The sequence below is a fragment of the Schistocerca serialis genome, chromosome 6 (genome assembly GCF_023864345.2).
Source record: "Schistocerca serialis cubense isolate TAMUIC-IGC-003099 chromosome 6, iqSchSeri2.2, whole genome shotgun sequence".
Taxonomy (NCBI): Eukaryota; Metazoa; Arthropoda; class Insecta; order Orthoptera; family Acrididae; genus Schistocerca; species Schistocerca serialis.
Window position 1 is genome coordinate 528336086 of NC_064643.1, and position 23304 is coordinate 528359389.

The 23304-nt window shown below is 40.5% G+C and overlaps 1 protein-coding gene across 1 annotated transcript in view; it reads right to left on the reverse strand.

The window, feature by feature from the left end:
* The window catches only part of LOC126484437 (mitotic checkpoint serine/threonine-protein kinase BUB1-like), a 220226-nt gene that overhangs the window by 98389 nt on the left and 98533 nt on the right, over positions 1 to 23304 (reverse strand). Inside the window, exons 7-10 of the mRNA XM_050107954.1 lie at positions 23012 to 23093; positions 7314 to 7374; positions 6687 to 7224; positions 6507 to 6615 (exon numbers count right to left, since the gene is read on the reverse strand). Of these exons, the coding sequence (XP_049963911.1) occupies positions 6507 to 6615; positions 6687 to 7224; positions 7314 to 7374; positions 23012 to 23093 (790 nt within the window). The remainder of the gene's footprint in view (positions 1 to 6506; positions 6616 to 6686; positions 7225 to 7313; positions 7375 to 23011; positions 23094 to 23304) is intronic.

Consider the following 23304-nt stretch of genomic DNA (forward strand, 5'->3'; position numbering starts at 1 on the left):
CTTTCATTCAAAAGTTATAAAAGGACAAGCCTGCCTGATATAATCTATTATATTATGTACAGATCAGTATCAGTAACAGTTTGATATCTTTAACCTCACCGCTAACAACAGAGCCATCATGATCATTCTGGGACACCACTCCTGCTGTAAATATCTTCACTACATCAATATCAAGTTTCAACATAAAGCAGATTTCCTATCATTACTTTTCTAAGCAAAGTACTGTATTTTGTCCCAGTGCTGCCTTCATTCAGTTTAACCTTGTAGAGAGCAAGCAATTTTTGCTGTTAGTTATTTTTGTTAACAGAACGACGTATTACTGTCCATCCTGAAAGTGTCTTTTTCTCCCCCGAGGTTACAATAAAATTCGGGATGAAGATTTTAAATCACTACAGCTGTGTTGCTTGTTTTAAACTGAAATTTATTAAGACTTTACTTTCATTATAAAACAGTCTAGTCTCAAACTTGTAGAGCAACAACTGTACAAACAGTAACAGCAGCTTAGTAAACAGCTACCACAGCCTCACATCGTTAGCCTCATCCCAGCCATTCCTCGACTGTGGCTGACATATGGGCAACAACAGCTACTCCACATCATTATGACGCCACCTTGTGCCACATCAGGTTATGGACACCTACTTACAACATGATTACTACATGGAATGCCATCACATCAATGTCTTTTGACAACTCCAAAAGCTTTCTTCTCCACTTTTTCCCCTCACAGAGATATTGTCTGTGTATTATGATCAGTGATCACACTTATACTAGGGAGCAGAGGAAATGTGGGTAGGGGTCGGTCAGTCCTTCCGGACCTTGTCTTCCATGTGTTTCTAAGCATCAATGAGGAGCCTTTTCTCTAGTCCGGCCATCTGCATGACATGTAAGCTCACACATTATCACAGTGTCATTTCTGCTGTTGGGTACAGTCCGTGTAGCATATCTATTGTTAACATGGTTTATGTGGCAGTAATGTGCTTTATCAGTGCTGCTACTGGCAAAGCTTTGCAACTTTGTTGCTACCCTCTATCCAGCATTTATTCAAGTGTGTGACACATGGAAGTGTGCGTTTGATGTTTGTTCAGAGAGCAGTAGTTTTCATTGGGTAGTGTTGCTATTTTTGTTTGAAGCTACGATGATAGTTTCAAGACACCCAATCAACAGAGTGTTACATACAAGGTGTACAAGTTTTTTTGTAACTGTAAAGACAATGCTTGAAAAGATGAAACCAGTCACATAACTGAGACAAAATTACATAAGCATGCACTTTGATTATAAGCCACTTGTGACATCAGTGTCAAAAGCCTTCTGAAAATCTAAAACTATGGAATCAATTTGAAATCCTTTGTCGACAGCACTCAACACTTTGTGTGAGCAAACAGCTACTTGTGTTTCACAAGAATGATGTTTTCCAAATCTGTGTTGACTGTCAATAGGTGATTCATGAGGCTTGAACACAACATATGTTAAAAAATCCTGCTGCATATCGGTGTTAATGAGATGGGCCTGTAGTTTAGTGGGTTACTCCTACTGCCTTTCTTGAATATAGGTGTGACCTGTGCAACTTTCCAGTGTTTGGGTATGGATCTTTTGTCAACCGAGCAGTTGTATATGATTGTTATGTATGGAGCTATCTCATCAGCATTCTCTGAAAGGAACCTGACTGCCATACAATCTGGGCCAGAAGAATTTCTTTTATTAAGTGATTTAAGTTGTCTCACTACTCTGAGGATATCTACTTCTAAGTTACTCTTGTTGGCAGCCTTCTTGATTTGAATACTGGAATATTTACTTCACCTTATTTGGGGAAGGAATTTCAGAAGGCAATAAGTAGTAATTTTGCTGTAGCAGCACTGCCATCAACAGTATTTCCACTGCTATTGCGCAGAGAAGGCATTGATAGTGTCTTCCCGCATTCTTGATATTTTTCACATTACAAAATCACTGCCAGAAATGAAACAAGTGGTAAGAGATAGAAACAAATCATTGGATTGACTGGGAATTGAAGCTAGGATCTTTGTATTTGTGGCCTGGCAACCACTGAGATAACTCTGTTCCACTAAATACGCCTTTTAGTACTGACTGCAGTTCTCAGCTTGAAAACTAGACTTATATTTCTTTTCATTGCCACAAAACTTCTTGTTATGCAGTCGTCAATAAATTTACAGAATTTTCTTGAAATAGGCTACAACCTTAAGATCTCATGTATTGCTTGTAAAATATTAGATCTTTTACTATTGTAGTTGCAGCATTCAGTAAATTACTGAAGATTATGAGAAGTTTAATTTCTTTTAATATTTCAAATTGGGTTATACTAATCCTGAAGGTCAAGCATCTTCTTTAATTTAGTTCTTGGCCAGATTCCAAAACAATATTCTCATTCACAGGGAATACATGTAAAAATATTTTGATCATTAGTAATTAACAAGTGATGTATTTAAGATGATAAGGTGACACAAACTATAAAAAGTCATTTATTAGGGCTGTTAGTCACACAATCTCTTGTGTTAGAGATGAGCTGTTCGCAGCCTGGACTGGCAAATAAAGTGACTCTATCCATAGCATATAAAATTTCTCAAGCACGTAACAAACTACAGTAAAACATGTTCATATGCCACCTACTATAAATATTAGTGTCTTAGTTGATACATCTCATCAAATTATAGACCACAGACCAGATCCAGTCTCTTCCTTCCAGCTGGCCACATTCATCACATAGACACTGACAGAGTGTAACATTATTTTTTTCTGATTTACTGAGTACTGAACAATGCAAGGAAATTTTCCTATGGTAGGAGACCTAAACCTTAATTGAGGTGACATGTCAGAAATGCCAGAGTAAGCATTCAATTGCTATCTGTCATTGCGATCAGATAAAAACATTTTCATTTATCTAATAGTTGACCGCCCATTTTCTTTTACATATACCTATTCTTTAACAAATCCTGTTGTATAGATTCTCAGACTGCAAGAATTTATGGATAATGACAGTTTCTTTGGACAATACCTTTGCCAAGAAAACTACATTTTTTTCTTATACGTGTGCTTGTCTTTGAATTATTTTTCAGAGGAAGACACCTGGAGTGATAAATCCATTTCATAGGCTAACTTGTTGGTTAGACAAGGATCACTTCCAAAATGATGAGTATTACTGCTCCCTTGTCACACTTCAAAGAATGGCATATGAGAGCAGCATTCAATCAAATCTACTGTTTCAAATTTCAAAAATATATAATAGCCAGAAGCACTAGAACGACCTCCAAGATCATTTATGTATGTAGCCATGATCAATCATGCTGCTGAAATGGGATCATTTCCACAGAATTATTTACTTGTTATTTCAAAATGGGACTGAGTGTGCATAAATTCCTTGAGCAAATGCTTGTATCATTCTGGTACTGGCATATGGATGTTTCTTTTCATTGTTTCAAAAATCTTATGAGCAAAAGAAGTTCTCTAAAATATGAAATACCTAGAACTGGATAAATCATATTTTGCATTCAGAGAATGATTAAACTGTACATCTGCTCTACCTATTGGTATGTCTAGTGTATTCTCAGTACTGTCTCTTCATCTGATTACACACTCTGCAAGGCACTGAGAAGTTAGCATGATGTCACATGTCAAGGGTTTCTTTCTATTCTAGTCACGAATGGAGCATGGGCAGAATATCACTTCAATTCCTTTGTGCACATTGTAGTTAGCATAATCTCTTCTTCATGGTCACTTTGGTAACAATATGTAGGGGAATGAAGATTTTCTCTAAATTCTTCATTTAACACTTGGTTTTGAAATTTCATAAGTAGCCTGTTGTGAGACAATCTTCATCTACCTTCAAGAGTCTTCTAATTCAGGTTTTTCAAAATTTCCATGACACTTCTGCGAGTCAAACAAACTTGCAACCAATCTTGATGCCCTTCTTTATATATGCTCAATATCATCTGTTAGTCCTATTTGGTGTGGGTCCCATACATCTGAGCAGTGTTCTAAGAAGGAACGCACAAGTTCTTTGTGGGCAGTTTGAGTGTGAGTTCCCAGCCTCTGGCCCTTGTGTTCATCACCTGCTTTACCTACACTGAGCTTATGTGGTTAATCAATTTCATTTCAGAATAGCTTTTGACTCAATACCACACCTACACTCATTATCAAAAGTGTGACTGCATAGAATATCAAGCAAAATTTGTGACTAGGCTGAGAATTTCTTAGTTGGGAGAATGAAGAAAGTATTCTTGGATGGGGAGTCACTGACAGATGCAGCAGTGACACCATGGGTGCCCCAAGGAAATGTGGTGGAACGCTTGATGTCAGACTGTATATTAGTGACCTCACATGGAATATTAATAATAATCTGAGAGTTTTATAGGTGATGCAGTTATTTGTGATGAAATGCTGTCTGAGAAGAAGCTGAAGAAATTATGAGAAAGACCTTGATAAGATTTCAGAGTGGTGTCAAGATTGGTAACTCATTTTAAACGTCCGTAAGTGTAAAATTGTGCACTTCACAAAACAAAAAAACACAATATCCTATGATTACAATATCAACGAACCACAAATGGAGTCAGTCAGCTGATAAAAATATCCAAGTGAAACAATTCGCATGGATATGAAATGGAATGATCACTTATGCTTGGTCGTAGGTAAAGCAGGTTGCAGGCTTCGGTTCATTGGTAGGGTACAAGGGAAATGCAATCAGTTTGCAAAGGAGATTGCTGAGAGAACTCTCATGCTATCCATCCTAGAATATTGTTTATGTATGTGGGACCCACATCAGACAGGACTAAATGGGGACTCTGAATGTATACAGCAAAGGGCAACATGAAGTGTCCCATATTTATTTGACCCATGGAAGAAGAATGTCATGGAGATACTGAATAAACTGAACTGGATGACACTCTAAATATACCCCACGTAAGACTATCTGCAAAGTTTTGAGAATCAGCTTTAAACCTACATCTACATACACACTCAGCAAGGCACTGTACAGTGTATGATGAAGGGTACTATCACATACTATGTTTCACAAAAAGAATGTCACCTACCTTTTAGGGATTCCTATTTGAGTTCATGAAGCATCTCCCTAACACTCAGGTGTTGATATATCTACCGGTAACAAATCAAGTATCACACATCTGAAATACTTCAATGTCTTCCTTTAACTCAACTTCATGTGGATTCCAAATTCTCAAGAAGTACTCAAGACTGGGTCACACTTCTGTGTTCTACATCCAGTCTCCTGAAACTCTTCCAATAAACCAAAGCTGATCATTCCCCTTCTCTACTTCTGTCCGTATGTGGTCATTCCATTTCATATTCTTTTGCAACAATGTGTCTAGATTTAATTACCATGATTTTGTCAAGCAGCACACCACTGATATGTATTTGAACGTTACAAGATTCTATTTCCTACTCATCTGAATTAACCTATATTTTTCTACATTTAGAGCAAGTTGCCGTTCATCACATCAAACAGAAATTATGTCCAAGTCATCATGTATTCTTCTACATTTACTCAACAATGATACCTTCTCGTATACTACAATGGCATCAGCAAACAGTTGCAGATTGCTCACACTATCTGTCAGATCGTCTATATATGTAGAGAACAAGATCAGTAGTATAACACCTTCCTGGGACACTCCTGATGATACCCTTGTCTCTAATGAACACTCCCCATCAAGGACAACAAGAAGTCTTTGAGCCACTCACATATCTAAGAACCTATTCCATATGCTTGGACCTTCATTAGCAGTCTACACTGGCACACCACGTTGAACGCTCTCTGGAAATCCAGGAATATGGAGTCTGCCTGTTACCCTTCATCCATATTTCATAGGATATAGTGTGAGAAAAAGGCAAGCTAAGTCTCACATGAGTGATGCTTTCTAAATCTGTGCTGATTTATGAATAGAGGTTTTTCTGCCTCAATGGAATTTGTTATATTCAAACTTAGGATACGTTCAAGAGTTCTGCAGCATACTGATGTTAAGAATATGGTTCCGTAATTTTGTGGGTCCGTTTTTTTATCCTTCTTACACACAGCAGTCACCTGGGCTTTTATCCAGTTGTGTGGGAATTTCTGCTGGGTGAGAGATTTGTGATAAATGTAAGCTAAGTAACAGGGCAATGTAACAGAGTACTTTCTATAAAACTGAACTGGGATTCAGACCAGACCTGGTGATTTACTTGTTTTCAACTCTTTCTGTGGCTTCTCAACACCAGGGACACCTATTTTTTCGTCCATACAAGAGCCTGCACGATGGTCATACAATAGTATGTCTGTACAATCCTCCTCTGTGAATGATTTTTTGAACACAAAATTTAAGACTTCGTCTTTTATTTTGCTATCTTCTATTTACACACCGTGTCGGTCAACATGTGACTGGATAAAAGCCTGGAGGGTACCAGAATGGGAGAAGACAATAGAGATATGGTGGCATGGGTCAGATGATGTCTGGGAGAGGAGAGTGAGCATGCATGCATTTCTGTATAGTAGTTATTTGTAGTACCTGTGGCATAATGTCCCGGCTCACAGACGATATCTGCTTTATGTGGCACAGTGGACATCTGTACTGCAGTTCCAGACCCTTCACTGTTGGTATGATTGGAAGGATGCACCTAATAACAAAGCAACGTTAATAGTTACGGCACAACAGGGAGTATCAGGACATTCAGAAATCTCATCTTACCTGGTACTTTTCACCTGCCCTAAAATTGTTTCTTACTCTCAAAGTTATATTATTTGTAGAAGCAGATGAAGCTGTCTCTTTTATATCTGTCAAATCTGGTTTTGCATCACTGAGCAAAGGATTAGATCTAGGAAATTCACAATCGTTGGTTGTAAATTGGGAGATGATATTACTTTCACCTGCTGATAGTGCATGTTCTTTCTCATGGTGCTGATTACAGTAACTATTTCCAGAACTAGTTTCCTTGAAACTTATTCGCGGCACCACTGTAAGGATTTCAGTTGGTGGAATGTTGCTCATCCCTGATTTTGTGGAAGTGTTGATGACTGAATGCTGGTGAGATACAGCTGAATTCTGGTGTTCAACTTTTTCAACATTTCTGTACTTGAAATTTGTAGGCCATATACCATCACCTGTGGCATTACTGGCATTACGTGGTGCGAAGTTTTCTTCATTTTTGCTAACAGTTTGAAGTTTTCTATGCCCCAAACTTGGAAACTCTTCTAACTTCTTATCTGGCACTGATTGTAGGGGTAACCTGTGAGCACAAACATTAACTGAGGTGAAACACACCCACACACACACATATTTGTTAATAAGTATCAGAAGTAACAAAAAATACTCTACCTCTGGGTCTCATAGGCGTGGATCTGGTTGCAGATTTCTATTACAGGATGCGAATGATTTTCTGAAATGGGAATTTTCATTCAGATAAACAGTATTTACATGAAAAAAGGTTTTTCATACGTTCAAACAACATTTAATGAAGTCAATGCTATTTTGCACTTATTGTTAATTTATGTAAAGCAGCATTAATGAAAACATTTGTTTGAATATAGGAGTGTTGTAATGCACTTGTGAATGCACATTACAAATCAGTATTTCTTGCACATGTACAGTATTGCAGAAGGGGAAAGTAATGTTAAGTGGGATTTAATCAACAGATCTTTCAAGCTATACTTTTCCGAAACTGACACAATTTTCAGTGATAGTCAGGATAGAAACCTGTATCTCTTTACTTTGTAAACTTTTTTTTTTTTTTTTTTTTTTTTTTTTTTGGTACAGCAGACGTCTGTACTCTGCTATGTTATAACAGTTTACATACATGCAAACTACCTTTATGCACGTGTCGTATATCCAAAAAAGAATGTGAACCAAGAAGAAGATTATTTCTAGAATTTTTACATGACAACCAAGAAAATTAGAAGAACTGTAAAATGTGCCACAAGCTAAAAATAGAGTAGCTAGGTCATTAACTACCCAACTTTCTACATTGCATCTAGGAACTGTTGAATATAGTGGTAGTAGCTTTATTAGGTCTACAGCTAAAAGTAAGCAAACATGTTAATTTTTTGTAGTATTAGAATACTTTTGTAAATATTTAATGTGTCAAACCTAAATGAAAGTTTTTTTGTTACCAAGTGCCTACACTACATCAGAATATTACAGAAATCAAAGAAATATATGAGACAGAGGATCTTGAATGATTTCACATGTCTTAAATGACGTATCTGGCTTGGCAAAACATGAAACCCAACTTATGATGGATTAGGAGGCTAATTGTAACGTATGTCTGGACACTTATAAAATAGGGTTGCTAAACCACATAGCCTCCAAGAAATAATTTATGAGTTTCTACATGAAACAAAAGGTTTATGTTCAAAAGAAATGTCGAGTTATCTGAAACTATGAAAAATAACAACCCAATATTGGAGAAAAGTGGAATAGGATGGCCCATGAACCATGGGCCTTGCCATTGGTGGGATGGCTTGCATGCCTCACTGATACAGATAGGTGTACCATAGGTACAACCACAACAGAGGGGTATCTGTTGCGAGGACTAATGTGAAGCTATATATAATACACCCCACAATTGAAGCAACTGCTACAATCAGTTCCTGCTAATGCTATTTTCCAGGATTTGAACACGTGATCTCTTGCACTACAGTCGCATGCATGCACTACTCATTGTGCCATAGGACGCCTGACAGATACACTCTCTCTGTTAAGTGTCTTCTACACACATAAGAAATCAGCAAAAAGTTTTACCAAGAATTTTTTTTGTCATACCTCATGACTAATAGCCGACAATCTAGTTATAATATAAGGACCCATTAGCAGAAATTCTGAAATTCCTTAATTTTGAGTGAGTTACGATCAATCAGAATAACAACAACATGAACCATATTTTTAACACAGGAAAATAGCCTACTGATACACCACTCCCAACACTGTTTCCACTTTCGGAATCAGTCCTTGTACACCTCTTGCTGGATCGCACAAAGCACCGTCTGCAAATTTTCTTTTATCTCATATATTGCTGCAAATCTTCAACCTTTCAATAGGTTTTCAACACCAGAAATAAAAAAAGAGGTCTGCACGGGAGTACAGAGGGTCAGGCAACACAGTGATTTCATTTTTTGTACAACAGTCAAGCAGTAACAGTGACAAATATGTGGATGCATTATTGACATCCCGCCTGAGAAACTGGCAGGAGGAATGCCATGGCCAGGTTGTTGACTTCATCAACCGCAGCTTATTGGCCATCACCGCCAGCCATTCTTTATCCCAAAACTGCATGCACTTCTTGTCTAGTGCAGAAACAATAGCCTGCAAGGGAATAGGAAACTGTGCCACATCCTGTCCTCTGCAGGCCTCCTTGGCAGCCCGATCGGCCTGCTCATTTCCCCATATCCCTACATCCAGCAGAATGACGCCTGCTTACCCTGCCGTTGGACCAAGTGCAGTTGGTCGTATATCAGCCAGACCACCTACTCAGCTGAGTACAGGTTCTGTAACAGTTGTAAGGCACTAAGGGAATTGGAGCATTTGAAAAACTGTTTGCCCTGAATATGACACATCTGCTCCAGTGCCTTCAGGATCACGTGGAGGTCCGCTGAGGAAACGGTATACTCGTCAGGAAGGCAAATCCTGGTGACATGGCTGGGAAAAAAGACCGAGCAGCCAAGGGAATCCCCTTGTTTGGAGTCATCAGTATACATTACTGTGAAACCATAATGCATATCTAAAATGTTAAAAAAACAGAGAGTGTAACAATACCAGAGAACGAAAGTTGCTACTCACCATATAGCGGAGATGATGAGTCGCAATAGGCACAACAAAAAGATTCACAGAATTATAGCTTTCGGCCAGTAAGGCCTTTGTCAGCTGTAGACACACATACACACACGCACACAGCTTGCATACAAGTCTGCAGTCTCAGAGAAGTGAAACCCTCCTGCGTGCAGCATCAACAGTGCATGATGGGAGTGGCGACTGGGAGGGGTTAAGGTGGAGGCTGGGGCGGGGAGGAGGAGGAATAGTATGGTGGGAGTGGCGGACAGTGAAGTGTTGCAGTTGAGACGGAGGGCAGGATAGAAGGTGAGGAGGGGGTAAGTAGCGGAAAAGATAGAAATAAAAGGAAATTAAAAGACTGGGTATGGTGGTGAAATGATGGCTGTGTAGTGCTGGAATGGGGACAGGGAGGGGGCTAGATGGGTGAGGACAGTGACTAGCGAAGGTTGAGGCCAGGAGGGTTACGGGAACGTAGGATGTATTGCAGGGCAGCTGCCACCCATTCCATACCAAGAAGTCTCTCCCGCACAGCCTACCCACCAGTGGTCGTCGCATCTGCAATGATGAGCAGTCCCTCTCAAAATATACCGAGGGTCTCACTGAAGTCTTCACAGACCGTAATTATCCTCCCATCCTTGTACAAAAACAAATCTCCCATGCCTTATCTTTCCAGTCTCCCACCACCTCCCAAAGTCCACAGTCTGGCCACAGAGGGGCATTCCCCTCGTAACTCAGTACCATCTGGGACTGGAGCAACTGAAATACATTCTCCGCCAGGATTTCGATTACCTCTCGTGTGCCCTGAAATGAGAAATGTCCTGCCCACTATCCTTCTCACCCCTCCTGCCATGGTATTCCACCGTCCACTGAACCTACACAATATACTCGTCCATCCTTACACAACACCTGCTCCAAATCCCTTACCTCATGGCTCATTCCCCTGTAATAGACCTACATGCAAGACCTGTCCCATACATCCTCCTACCACCACCTACTCCAGTCCGGTCACTAACATCACCTATCCCATCAAAGGCAGGGCTACCTATGAAAACAGTCATGTGATTTACAAGCTAAGCTGCAACCACTGGGCTTCATTCTATGTAGGCATGACAACCAACAAGCTGTCTGTCCATATGAATGGCCACCAACAAACTGTGGCCAAGAAACAAGTAGACCACCCTGTTGCTGAACACGCAGCCAAACATGATATCCCTCATCTCAATGACAGCTTTACAGCCTGTGCCATATGGATCCTTCCCACCAACACAAGCTTTTTTGAACTGCGCAGGTGGGAACTTTCCTTGCAATACATCCTACATTCCCGTTACATCCTACATTCCCGTAACCCTCCTGGCCTCAACCTTCGCTAGTCACTGTCCTCATCCTTCCAGTCCCCTCCCTGTTTCCATTCCGGCACTACACAGCCATCACTTCACCGCCATACCCAGTCTTTTAGTTTCTCTCTTTTCCGCTATTTACCCCCTCCGCAACTTCTCTCCTGCCCTCCGTCTACACTGCAACACTTCTCTGTCCACTTCTCCCATCATATTATCCCTCTTCCCCCTTGCCTCAGCCTCCTCCTTACCTCCACCCAGTCGTCACTCCCATCATGCACTGGTGCTGCTGCTCGCGGAGTGGTTTCAGTTCTCTGAGACTGCAGACGTGTGTGCAAGTTGCGTTTGTGTGAGTGCGTGTGTGTATGTGTGTCTACAGCTGACAAAGGCCTTAATGACCGAAAGCTATAATTGTACGAATCTTTTTGCTGCGCCTATCACGACTCAGCATCTCCGCTATATGGTGAGTAGCAACTTTCCTTCTCTGGTATTGTTACATTCCATCCTGGATTTACCACTGTTTGAAAAAGCAGAGATTGAAATCTGACGTGTGATCTTTCTTGAAATTCATCAAGTCTAAAACAAGTCTGAGCTCTGGAGAGGCCATGGTGGAAATCTGCTCCCACTGCGATGTAAAACATGAAGACCAGCCACACCCATCTCTAGAAGACAATCCTGTGCAAGATTCCAATAGGGCCTCATTGCCTGTTGCTGGTTACGAAAAAGCTTTTCCAGTGGAGGCTGAGAAATGGTACGGTAGGCGAGTGTTTATGGTGTGGACAGTGTTTTATACGCCAGACGCACTGTAAGTAGGCCTGACGTGAAGTGGTGGTTCACCCGCCTCTGCACAGAGGCTTGGTAGGCTTGTTTGAATTGCCCCAGTGGCCACCGAATCCCTTCCTGGTGCACCGCATCCAACATATTTAAATAAGAGGGTCTCACAGACATATACACCGTGCACCCATAATCGATCCGAGATCACACAAATGCCCTGTAAAAACAGACCAGACAAGCCCCGTCTACTCCCCATGTACTGTTGTTGCTAAGACATTTAAAAATACTTAAAGCCTTAAGTGACCCGTTTTTCAGGTCCTTAAGATGTGGTAACCACATAGGCTTAGACTCAAATATGGGGCCCAGAAACCTCACTGTGTCTTTAAAAGGAAGGACAGTGTCCCTCATCCTCAACTCAGCAAAATTTAAAATGGAACAAGAATGGCTAAGAAGAACACACACAGACTTCTAGATGGAAAACTTAAGATCACGTTTCTGCACCCAATCACCCAAACATCGAAGAGTTAGTTGCTACTGATGTGCCGTCGTTGCGAAGCTTGAAGAAGAGCAAAACCAGAGAAGTCATCCACAAACAAAGAACACTTGACAGGACTTTTCACTATGGATGTAACGCGATTAATAGCTCTGGCAAAGATAGTAACACTTAAAATGCTACCTGAGGGACATCGTTCTCCTGCTCAAAGTTATGAGACAGGATGTCACTGACTTGGTATATAAAATATCATGGCGAGAGGAACGACTGAATAAAAATGGGAAGACAACCACGAAAAACCCATATGTGAAGCTGCTCCAGGATAAGATGCCTCTGAGTAGTATTGTAGGCCTTCTTCATGTCAAAAAATATACCTACAAGGTGATTCCAGTGTAGGAAAGCCTGTTGGATAGCCACCTCCAGGAGGCCAAGGTTACTACAGGTGGAGCGATACATCCTGAACCTACACTGAAAGCGACTAAGGAGTTGCCTGGATTCTATGATCCAGACAAGGCAGCGGTTGACCATCCACTCCTAGGTCTTCTTCATGCAGCTAGTGAGGGCAACACTACAGTAACTACTTGGGCATGTATGACCTTTCCCAGGTTTTAAAAGAGAAATTAAAATTGCCTCACGCTACGAGTTGGGAAAGTGACCTAATGCCCAAACGGCATTAAAAAGTGCAAGGAAGATATATTTGTTTCATCTTATGAGGTGCCGCAGCATACTGTAATGGATCCTGGCATGACCAGGAGATTTGTCACAAGCCACAGACAATGCAGAATCCAGCTCCTACATGGAAAATGGACAGTTGTTATCTTCATCAGAGCTGGATCGGAAGTTCAAACTACAGCTTTCAGCAACCACTCTATGGCGCTGGAAACCTGGATGCTGACTGGCTGTTGCAGTAACTGTGGCAAAATATGCCACCATAGTTTGGGCAATGTCTCGCAGATTGGTTTGGAGAGTGCCGTTCCCCATTACAGCAGCCATGGGGCACCTGCCTCCTCTTCCAGAAATTCTCCTGATGGTCCCCCACACAACAGAACTTTTAGTGGAATGTTTAATAGTGTTCAGGAACTGTTGCCATGACCTCTTCTTGTTCTCTCAAATAATTCAGCAACACTTTGCCCTCACCACCTGAAACGCTGCAAGATTATCTGCAACTGGCTGACACTTGAACCTATGCTGAGCCGCACGCCTGGTCCACATTGCAGAGCAGCTTTCGGCACTCGACCAACAGCAACAGACAGGTGGCCTCTGTCCTGTGGAATGGGTGCTGCAGCGGCGTGGTGGATTATTTTGGCAATACGATCCATCCGTGCCTCAACATTTGCTCAATGTTCAAACTGAGCCAACTGGCTATAAAGTGTCCAGTTGGCTCTACCGAGTGCCCATTGTGGCAGTTTCCTTTCGGATTCCACCACATCTGGCAGGTGAATCCATATCAGGAAGAGATCACTTCCTTATAAGTCATCAACCACTTCCCATTGAGCAGTGTGAGCAAGAGATGGAGAGCAAAGTGAGAGATCAATGGCAGAGAATGACCCAGTTGCTGTGCAGAAGTGAGTGATCTGTCCCACATTTAGCAAGTATGTGCATGACGACATGAGAAGCCTCTCAATTGCTCTATCCTTGGGGCAGGTAGTTTCAGAGCCCCAAAGCACACTGTGAGCATTAAAATCACCATAGAGAATAAAGGGGCAGGGGTGCTGTGTAATAAGGTCGGTTAGGGTATCTTCATCAAGTACATCTTGTGGGGGCAAGTAAAGGGAACATATTGTCAATGGATAATGCACGTGCACTGATACAGCAACTGCTTGTAAAGTAGTCGTAAGTGAGAGAGAGACGAAGAGCAGTAGTTGGTACTAACGAAAATACCTATGCCTCCTCTATCTCTCCACTCAGGTCGTCCTTTTTGTGGAGTACATAACCTCATAGTTCAGGGATGTACAACTGATGTAAATGAGTCTCCTGGAGACATAGACACAGTGGTCTACCCTGAGATAAGAGATGGAGTTCCTCCACATGTGTCCTGAAACCTTGCAAGTTCCACTGTAGGATGAGAGTCATTTCATCAATGTGGTTTTAATTTACCCCTGTCTTTGCACCATAAAGGTGAAGCACTTGTAGAGTGAGGTGGAGTGGAGGGGCTGCCTGGAGCCAAGGCATCTAACTCCATGATCTCCTCCTCATCAGTCAGATGTGAAAGAATGACCCTGAATGTCATAAACCTTTCCCTGCACCTTGTCTCTTTGAGGATGAGGGGGAAAGGGGGCATTGAGAAGCACTCTGCTTGTCATATTCCTTCTTGACACTCACTATGGAACTGTTGCTAGTCTTTTCTGTGGCGGCTGCTTGGATTACTTTATCCTTACTCGTTTTGCCTTGGCATATATACATGCAAATACAGATGGTGGTGGTGGATGGTTGTACACTGGATGACATCTGCATCAAAGAGTCAACCTCAGGAACAGGCCTGTGCACCACTGAGGTTTCGTCGCCTTATATTCCTTTTTGATTTCAACACAGGGGATCCACTTGGTGACTTTTAGCTATGGAATTTTTCATTCCTCTGCAAAAACAGGGCCGTCTCGGCTCCAGACTAGGTGGGTCCCAGAGCAGTTAATGCAGACTGCTGGAGATGGACAGTCAATCCCAGCTTCATGGACTGCCTTTCCACATTTCCGACAGGTCGCTTCATCCCCGCAACTTAGCATTATGTGACCAAAACACTGGCATTTGTAGCACCACATGGGGTTAAGTACATAACAACTAACCCTAAGTCGGAGGAAGCTTGCCATGATGTGGTCAAGCAACATTCGAAAATTAAAGGTCACAAGAAGGTGGTGGCTCTTCTCAATTTCTCCATTATTCCTATGCATCCTTCGCACTATGTCCACTACCCCCTTTAAAACTCATTCTTGTTTAAGTTCAGCTATGTTGATATCCATAATGTCCAAGCATGTGACCACACCCTTGCTAGAGTTAAGGGAGTTATGCAGTTCAACAGTTACATCACATTCACCCAATTTTTTAGTCTTTGTAAGTAGTTCCACCTGGTTTGCCCTGTTAGTCTTAACCAGTAGGGAACAATTCTGCAGCCTCTTAACAGACTTCATGCTTCCAGCAAGTCCTTCCAAGCCTTTATGGATGTAGAAGGGGGACACTTCCTCCTCTTAATGACCAAAAATACATTTTGATTTGTGACTTCTTGAGCCCTGTTACTATAATTCAACTGATGCAAATTAACAGGAGGATTGGGTATGAATACTTCCAGGCGGTACACCCTTCCACTGGGAGGAGGAGATGATGATGATTTTGAGGGTTCCACAAGCAGCTAGGGAAACAAGGGTGCACTCAGACACAACCCCACGTGCCTGAGTAAGACTTACGCAACTGAGGTGTGGCAGGCTCTTTCAGATGTTCCACCTCAACAGCCATGCATCTCATCACTGCACAGCACACCCTGAGATTGAGGGTTTTTCTTATAGAGGTTTTTATCATGCCCAGAGCTTACGGTAACAGGAGACTGGCAGCACTTACCAGTCCCCAGCTCAGGAACCCCGGGGTCGTCAAGCCTGTACTCAAGAAACAAATGATGAGCCCCTGAGGGTGCATGTTGTTGCATCATTGATTAACAGTTCGTCCCTGTGGCACAAATTCATGATGAACTAATGCTTCAAAGTCAAAGAGAACTATCAGCGTAGCTTTGACATTTCACCTGACCTGACGAGCTTTTTTCAATCTTGGAGATCCTTTCCCAACCCATTATGAAGATTGAACATTGGTATTTAACATTATAACCATAGACCCACGTCTCATCACCAGTTATGATTCTCTTAAGGAACATCTCATTCTCATTTGCGTGATCCAAAAGATCTTCACAGATTGCGAGACGAAGGTCTTTCTGGTCTTTACTCGTGAGCCATGGGACAAACTTGGCAGCTACAAGATGCATTCCAAGTAGCTCGTTAGTATTTCATGACATGATCCAACTGAAATGTTACAGTCTTCTGCAATCTCTCGGACAGTCAGTCTTCCGTTGGCATGCACAATTTCATTGCTGTTCCTGAAATGAGCAACGTCGATAAACGTTGAAGGGCGTCCTCAATGAACTTTCTCAAGCCATTTTTAAACCGTGAACCATTGGTAACAATGATTACAGCTTAATCTCTCAGCTTTGTAGGCTTCCTGGATCATTTGGTGTGTCTCCGTAAAGGTTTTCTTGAGTCCCACACAAAATTTAATGCAGACATGTTACTCCTCTATCTCTGCCACCCTGAAATTCGCAAACTGTGCGACAGAGCATTCTACTCAATACAGCAGTGAACAATAACTTACAGACGTATAATAATGAAATTTCTGGCAGTTACACATTAAACACAGGCATGTGCAGGGATGCCCATCGCATTTCAATCCAACACACCATTGGTGCAAAATTACAAATGTTCCGGAATTTTTTGAACAGGGGTCATATATTGCAGCACCACCCTCAAACAGAGATTTTTTGATTACTCCTAGTACTTCAGTCCTTCATGTATCACAAAGACAAGAGTAGACTAATTACAGTGAGCACTGAGGCACTTGAGCTGGCAGCTGGAAAGCAGCAATTATGCTGAAGTCAACAGGATAGCTGGCAAGTGGCAGGAAGTCTTAATGTACGCATTGCTAGCTGAAACAAGCAGAAAGGGTACTTTGCTATTGTTGCACATTTCTGCTAATTTGACTGAGATAAACTCGCTTCACTAGAGATAGAAGAATATTTTTTAGGGCTACACTCAATACAAAGTACCACAGCTAAGGCTCTGTTTGATATTATTATCGGCATTTTAAGACGATTTGATTGGCCTACATCTAACTGTAGGGGCCAATGCTTTGACAGTTCAGCTAACATGGCCGGATTATATAATGGTATCCAGGCAAAGTTTATGGAAATGGAGAAGTGAGCTATGTTTGTGCACTGCTTTGCACACTGTTTAAATGTAACGCTACAAGACACTGTGAAAGCAGGTCCAGAATGTCGAAATGCATTGAATGTTATGAAGGACTTAATACATTTTGAGAGAGATTCACCTACAAATTTGAAACCACTCTGTCCTACAAGGTGGGCCATAAGATACTTGGCAATGTCTTCAGTTTTGTCCAACTATACAGAACTTCAGGAATTTTTTCTAAATGTTTCATGAAATGAGAATTCAGACACTGGGGCCAAAGCAAACGGCTTTTTGATTAATATAATTTCTTTTTCATGTTATCACTTTTGCTAAAACTGTTTGGTCACATTGATACTGTAAACATAGCACTACAAAGGAAATCCCTACACTTAGAGGAGGCCAATAAGATGATTTTCACTCTTGTAACTTCTATTAAATTTATGAGAAACAATTTTGAATCATTCTGGGGTGAAGTAACTTCAAAATGTCAAGATATGGATGTAGATTCCCCAAACTTACACCGTAGAAGAAAAGTCCCTAAGAAATACGATGACTCCATCAATTCATCTGTAGAAACATTCACTGAAGTATGTGACAAATATAGAAGATTGTATTATGAAACAATGGACACATCCATCAGCTTCTTGGAATCATGGTTCAAAACTCAATCATTCATGTTTGTAAATCAAATTGAACAATTTCTTCTTGGTGATAACAAACATTCATTCGATATTTTATCTTTCTACGAATCAGATATAGACAAAGAACGCTTGCTTATCCACCGAAGCATGTTTCATGAGATTATCCAAAGTAGTGATTCTGCGAATATTAGTCGTTGGATGACATAGTGAAATACCTAAAACAGGAAAACCACCTGTTTGACCTACTGCGTGAACTAGTGAAATTCATACGTGTAGTGCTGTCGATTCCGGTAATGTCCTGCACCACTGAGCTATCGTTTTCTTGTCTGCGGATGGTGAAAATGTATCTTCGTTCTATAATGAGGCAGGATCGTCTTAATGCAATCGCCCTTCTCAACGCCCATAGAGATGAATCGATGAAACTCGAAGTTGATGCCATATGTGACGAGTTCATATGCAGGAATGATCTGAGGAGGAGTACATTTGCCATCAAAAATTAAGATATGTTTCTTCAACTTTATTTATGTATTTGTTTTGTACCACTACTGACCTATACTCCGACTGAAATGACATTGTGATTGATGTCTCAGCGAGTCGAGGGGTAGGGGCTAGTCGCCAGTCAATCGTAGTTTGCATGATTTGCAGCTGTTTCCATTTTTCATTATCCTCACAATCTTTTTTTGTTTCTTGAAAGTTGTTATGCTGTGAGGAGAATTTCTCAAGAATATGATGTCATAACTCAAAAGGGAAAGTACGCGTGCATAATACACCTCTCTCCTTCAGCACTTGTGTTGTTCCATATAATTCCCATTGCATAGATCATTTTAGATAGCTTAGAATTTAAGAATGTAATGTGGGAATTCCATTTCAGATTGTCTTGTAAGTAAACAAAGCAATTTTGTTTCAGTGACACTTAATTTTTTGGTTTTCCAAAGAAATATTTGGTTTTAATGGCTTTTTACTTTTGCTGTGTGTGGAATTTTATAGTGGCTTTTCTTTTTTTAAGGGTTAATCAGTAGCTTATTCCTCGCAAACCACTCTGAAATCTTTTCATTTGTGACTTCAGCATACTGCCTAAGAGCCTTCCTATTTCCATCTTCAACCAATACACTGGTGTCATCTACATCTACATCCATACTCCGCAAGCCACCTGACAGTGTGTGGCGGAGGGTACCCTGAGTACCTCTATCGGTTCTCCCTTCTATTCCACTCTCGTATTGTTCGTGGGAAGAAGGATTGTCGGTATGCTTCTGTGTGGGCTCTAATCTCTCTGATTTTATCCTCATGGTCTCTTCGTGAGATATACGTAGGAGGGAGCAATATACTGCTTGACTCTTCGGTGAAGGTATGTTCTCGAAACTTTAACAAAAGCCCGTACCGAGCTACTGAGCGTCTCTCCTGCAGAGTCTTCCACTGGAGTTTATCTATCATCTCCGCAACGCTTTCGCGATTATTAAATGATCCTGTAACGAAGCGCGCTGCTCTCCGTTGGATCTTCTCTATCTCTTCTATCAATCCTATCTGGCAACGGATCCCACACTGTTGAGCAGCATTCAAGCAGTGGGCGAACAAGCGTACTGTAACCTACCTCCTTTGTTTTCGGATTGCATTTCCTTAGGATTCTTCCAATGAATCTCAGTCTGGCATCTGCTTTACCGACGATCAACTTTATATGATCATTCCATTTTAAATCACTCCTAATGCGTACTCCCAGATAATTTATGGAATTAAATGCTTCCAGTTGCTGACCTACTATTTTGTAGTTAAATGATGAGGGAACTATCTTTCTATGTATTCGCAGCACATTACACTTGTCTACATTGAGATTCAATTGCCATTCCCTGCACCATGCGTCTATTCGTTGCAGATCCTCATGCATTTCAGTACAATTTTCCATTGTTATAACCTCTCGATACACCACAGCATCATCTGCAAAAAGCCTCAGTGAACTTCCGATGTCATCCACAAGGTCATCTGCAAATAGGACTGGTTTGGAGTGTTGAATATGTAGATGGAAACGCAAAGGTATCCGTCAAATGTAGTACCTAATAAAATGATTCTTGTGCCCCCTCCCCCCCCCCCCCCCCAAAAAAAAAAAAATAAATAAAATAAAATAAAATAAAATTTCAAGTCGGCACCTCTGCCACAGTAAAGAAACTTCTAAGGAAATATAGACTACTGCAAAACAGGTACAAAACAAAGCTTAGGACTACAGATAGAGAGATGCTGAATAAAACATGTTCAGCTGCCAAAAAAGTAATGCATAAAGCCTTCAATGCCTATTATAGCAGTATACTGTCAAATAATCTTTCACAAATCCAAAAGAAATTCTGATCATATGCAAAGGCTGTTAGTGGCACCAAATTTAGTGTCTAATCCCTAGCAAATGAGACAGGAACTGAAACTGAGGGTAGCAATGCAAAAGCTGAAATGCTTTAACTCTGTTTTCGAATGTTCCTGTACAAAGGAAAACCCATGAGAATTGTCCCAATTTAATCCTCGTACCACTGAAAACATGATTATTAGGGTCAGTGGTGCTGAAAAACAGTTGAAACTGTTAAAAATTGAACAATGCTCCAGGGCCCAATGGAATGCCTATCAGATTATGTACTGAATCTGCAGCTAAATTAGCCCCTCTTCTAACTATAATCTATCGTAGATCCCTTGAACAAAAAAAACCCTGCCCAGTTCTTGGAAAAAAGCATAGGTCACACCCATCTACAAGAAGGGTAGTAGAAGTGATCCAGAAAACTACCCAATTTGTTGTAGGATCTTAGAACATATTCTGAGCTCAAACATAATGAGGTGTCTTGAACAGCATGGATTCCAAAACATCAATTATGTGAAACACAGCTCCCATTTGTCTCACATGACATCCTGAAAGCTTTGCATCAAGGCAATCAGGTAGATGTGGTATTTCCAAAAAACGTTTTACTCACTACCACACCCACACTTATTGCCAAAAGTATGATCATATGGTGTATCAAGTGAAATTTGTGACTAGATTGATGACTTTTTGGTAGGGAGGAAGCAACATGTTATCTTAGATGGAGAGTCATCGGTAGGCGTAGAAATTACTTCAGGTGTGCCCCCAGAAAAGTGAGTTGGGACCCTTGCTGTTCATGCCGTATATTAATGACCTAGAACACAATATTAATAGTAGCCTCCAACTTTTTGCAGATGATACAGTTAGCTAAAATGAAGTATTGTCTGAAAGAAACTGCGTAAACATGAAGTCAGATCTTGATAAGAGTGCATAATGGTGCAAAGAATGGCAACTTGCTTAAAATGTTCAGAAATGTAAAACTGTGTATTCCACAAAACTAAAACATGTAATATCCTATGACTATATCAAATTGGAATTTGCCAACTCATACCAATACCTGGGTGTAACACTTTGTAGAGATATGAAATGGACTGATCACATAGGCTAAGTCATAAGTAAAGTGGGTGGTGGACTTCAGTTTATTGGTACACTACTGGGGTAATGCAGTCAGTCTTCAACGGAGTGCTTACAAATTTCTTGTGTGACCCATTCTAGAATATTGCTCAAATGTGTGAGGTCCATATCAAATAGGACTAATAGAGAATATTACATGTATACAGAGAGGGGCAGCAAGAATGGCTGCAGATTTGCATGATTGATAGGAGAGTGTCACAGACATGCTGAAGAAACTGAACTGACAGGCTCTTGACGACAGATGTAAACTATCCTGAGAAAATCTACTACCAAAGCTTCACAAACAGGCATGAAGTGCTGACTCCAGTAATATACTACAACCCCTTACATATCGCTCATATAGGGATCATGAGCACAAAATTAGAATAATACAGCACACAAAGAGGCAAGAATAACTACAGCACACGAAGAGGCATTGAAGCAATAATTTTTCTCGCACTCCGAGTGGAACAGGAAGAGATCCCATTAATGTACAATGTTGAGTTGTGACAACCAGCATTTGGGTCAATGACTGAAACAACATAGGAAAAAACCACTCACTGTACAAAATAAAGAATTAGTATTTCACGTAGACTTGTGGGCATCCATTTAAGCAGCTGGGAAGATGAATTCTACTCGTACAGTACATTTATTCAGAGATAAAATGTTTATCAACTATCCGTGTTATATGTAAACCCCTACCACATATATGTTAAATGAAACCCATTTGAGTTTGAGAGTAATAACGATATTTACAAATACAATACAAGAGGAAAAATGATCCATGCTCCCGTATTGTGAATCTAATGACACAAGAAAGGCGAGAGGTACACAACGATAAAATTGCAATAACCTATCAACAGAAATATAATGTCTAATAGTCAATACACACTGTTGTCAAGGATATCCACATGTTCAAGATAGAGTTTTATTTCACGGAGTATCAATCTGTTCTACTATTCTGCTACCTTGGTACCACCCAGTTCATTCTGTAATGCTATCAGTTTGTTCATTTATTTTTTATATAGGCAAGTTTATAAAGGATTTATAAATGTGTGTGACAAATGAGAATTTATATAAATTTGTTTTCCCATGTAACATTTAAAACAGCCATATTACATTTCAAAGTGCTTTTATAAAACAATTATGTTAAAGATAAATGATCAACATTTTTTAAAGAATATCTCTCATAAATATACCATCTCGGTACAGAGTCATGATGTAGAATTCATGGGAATAAAAAGAAGGGCTTGAGTGCAATGAGATGTATGTGCCTGGAAGAAATCTATTCACAGAGACTGAAAAATAAATTTTGTACTTAATGAAAGGCAAAAAAAATTAAAGAATTCTTCATTTGATCCTGAAATATCCCACCAACATATTGTATTTGAATTTAATATGGAACCTGAAGTCTTGAAACTAGACAGCAATGTGACAACTACACCGAACAAATTGCAGATAAGTAATTGGTTGTTTTCAAACATTATAGAGAATGCTGAAATTTTATTCAACACCATATGAACCCTACATAAATCAAAACATTACTTTTCATGGTCAGATGAGAAGCATAGGTTACCAATGGGGACATTGTAAAATGCAGATTAAAGTTACATCTTCTTGAGAAATCCTCACCTCCCTCTGTGTTTCCTTCCTTTCTCATGTAGTTTACTGCACGTAGTTCCTCCAAACTATATTCCGTGTTGTCAGCATACACCTGTACACAACAAGTTTATTTGTTAAAGTTGGTTTGTTAGGGTTAAAGGGACCAGACTACAAAGGCCATCGGTCCTCATTTGTTAAAGATAAAGCAAACCAACAAGAGACAAAACAGACACTGGATGTAAAAGAAACCTTAAAATATATTACGGCAATGCTGGAAATAGTGGGTAGCATACAAACAAATGGAAAGACTGACAACAACCATA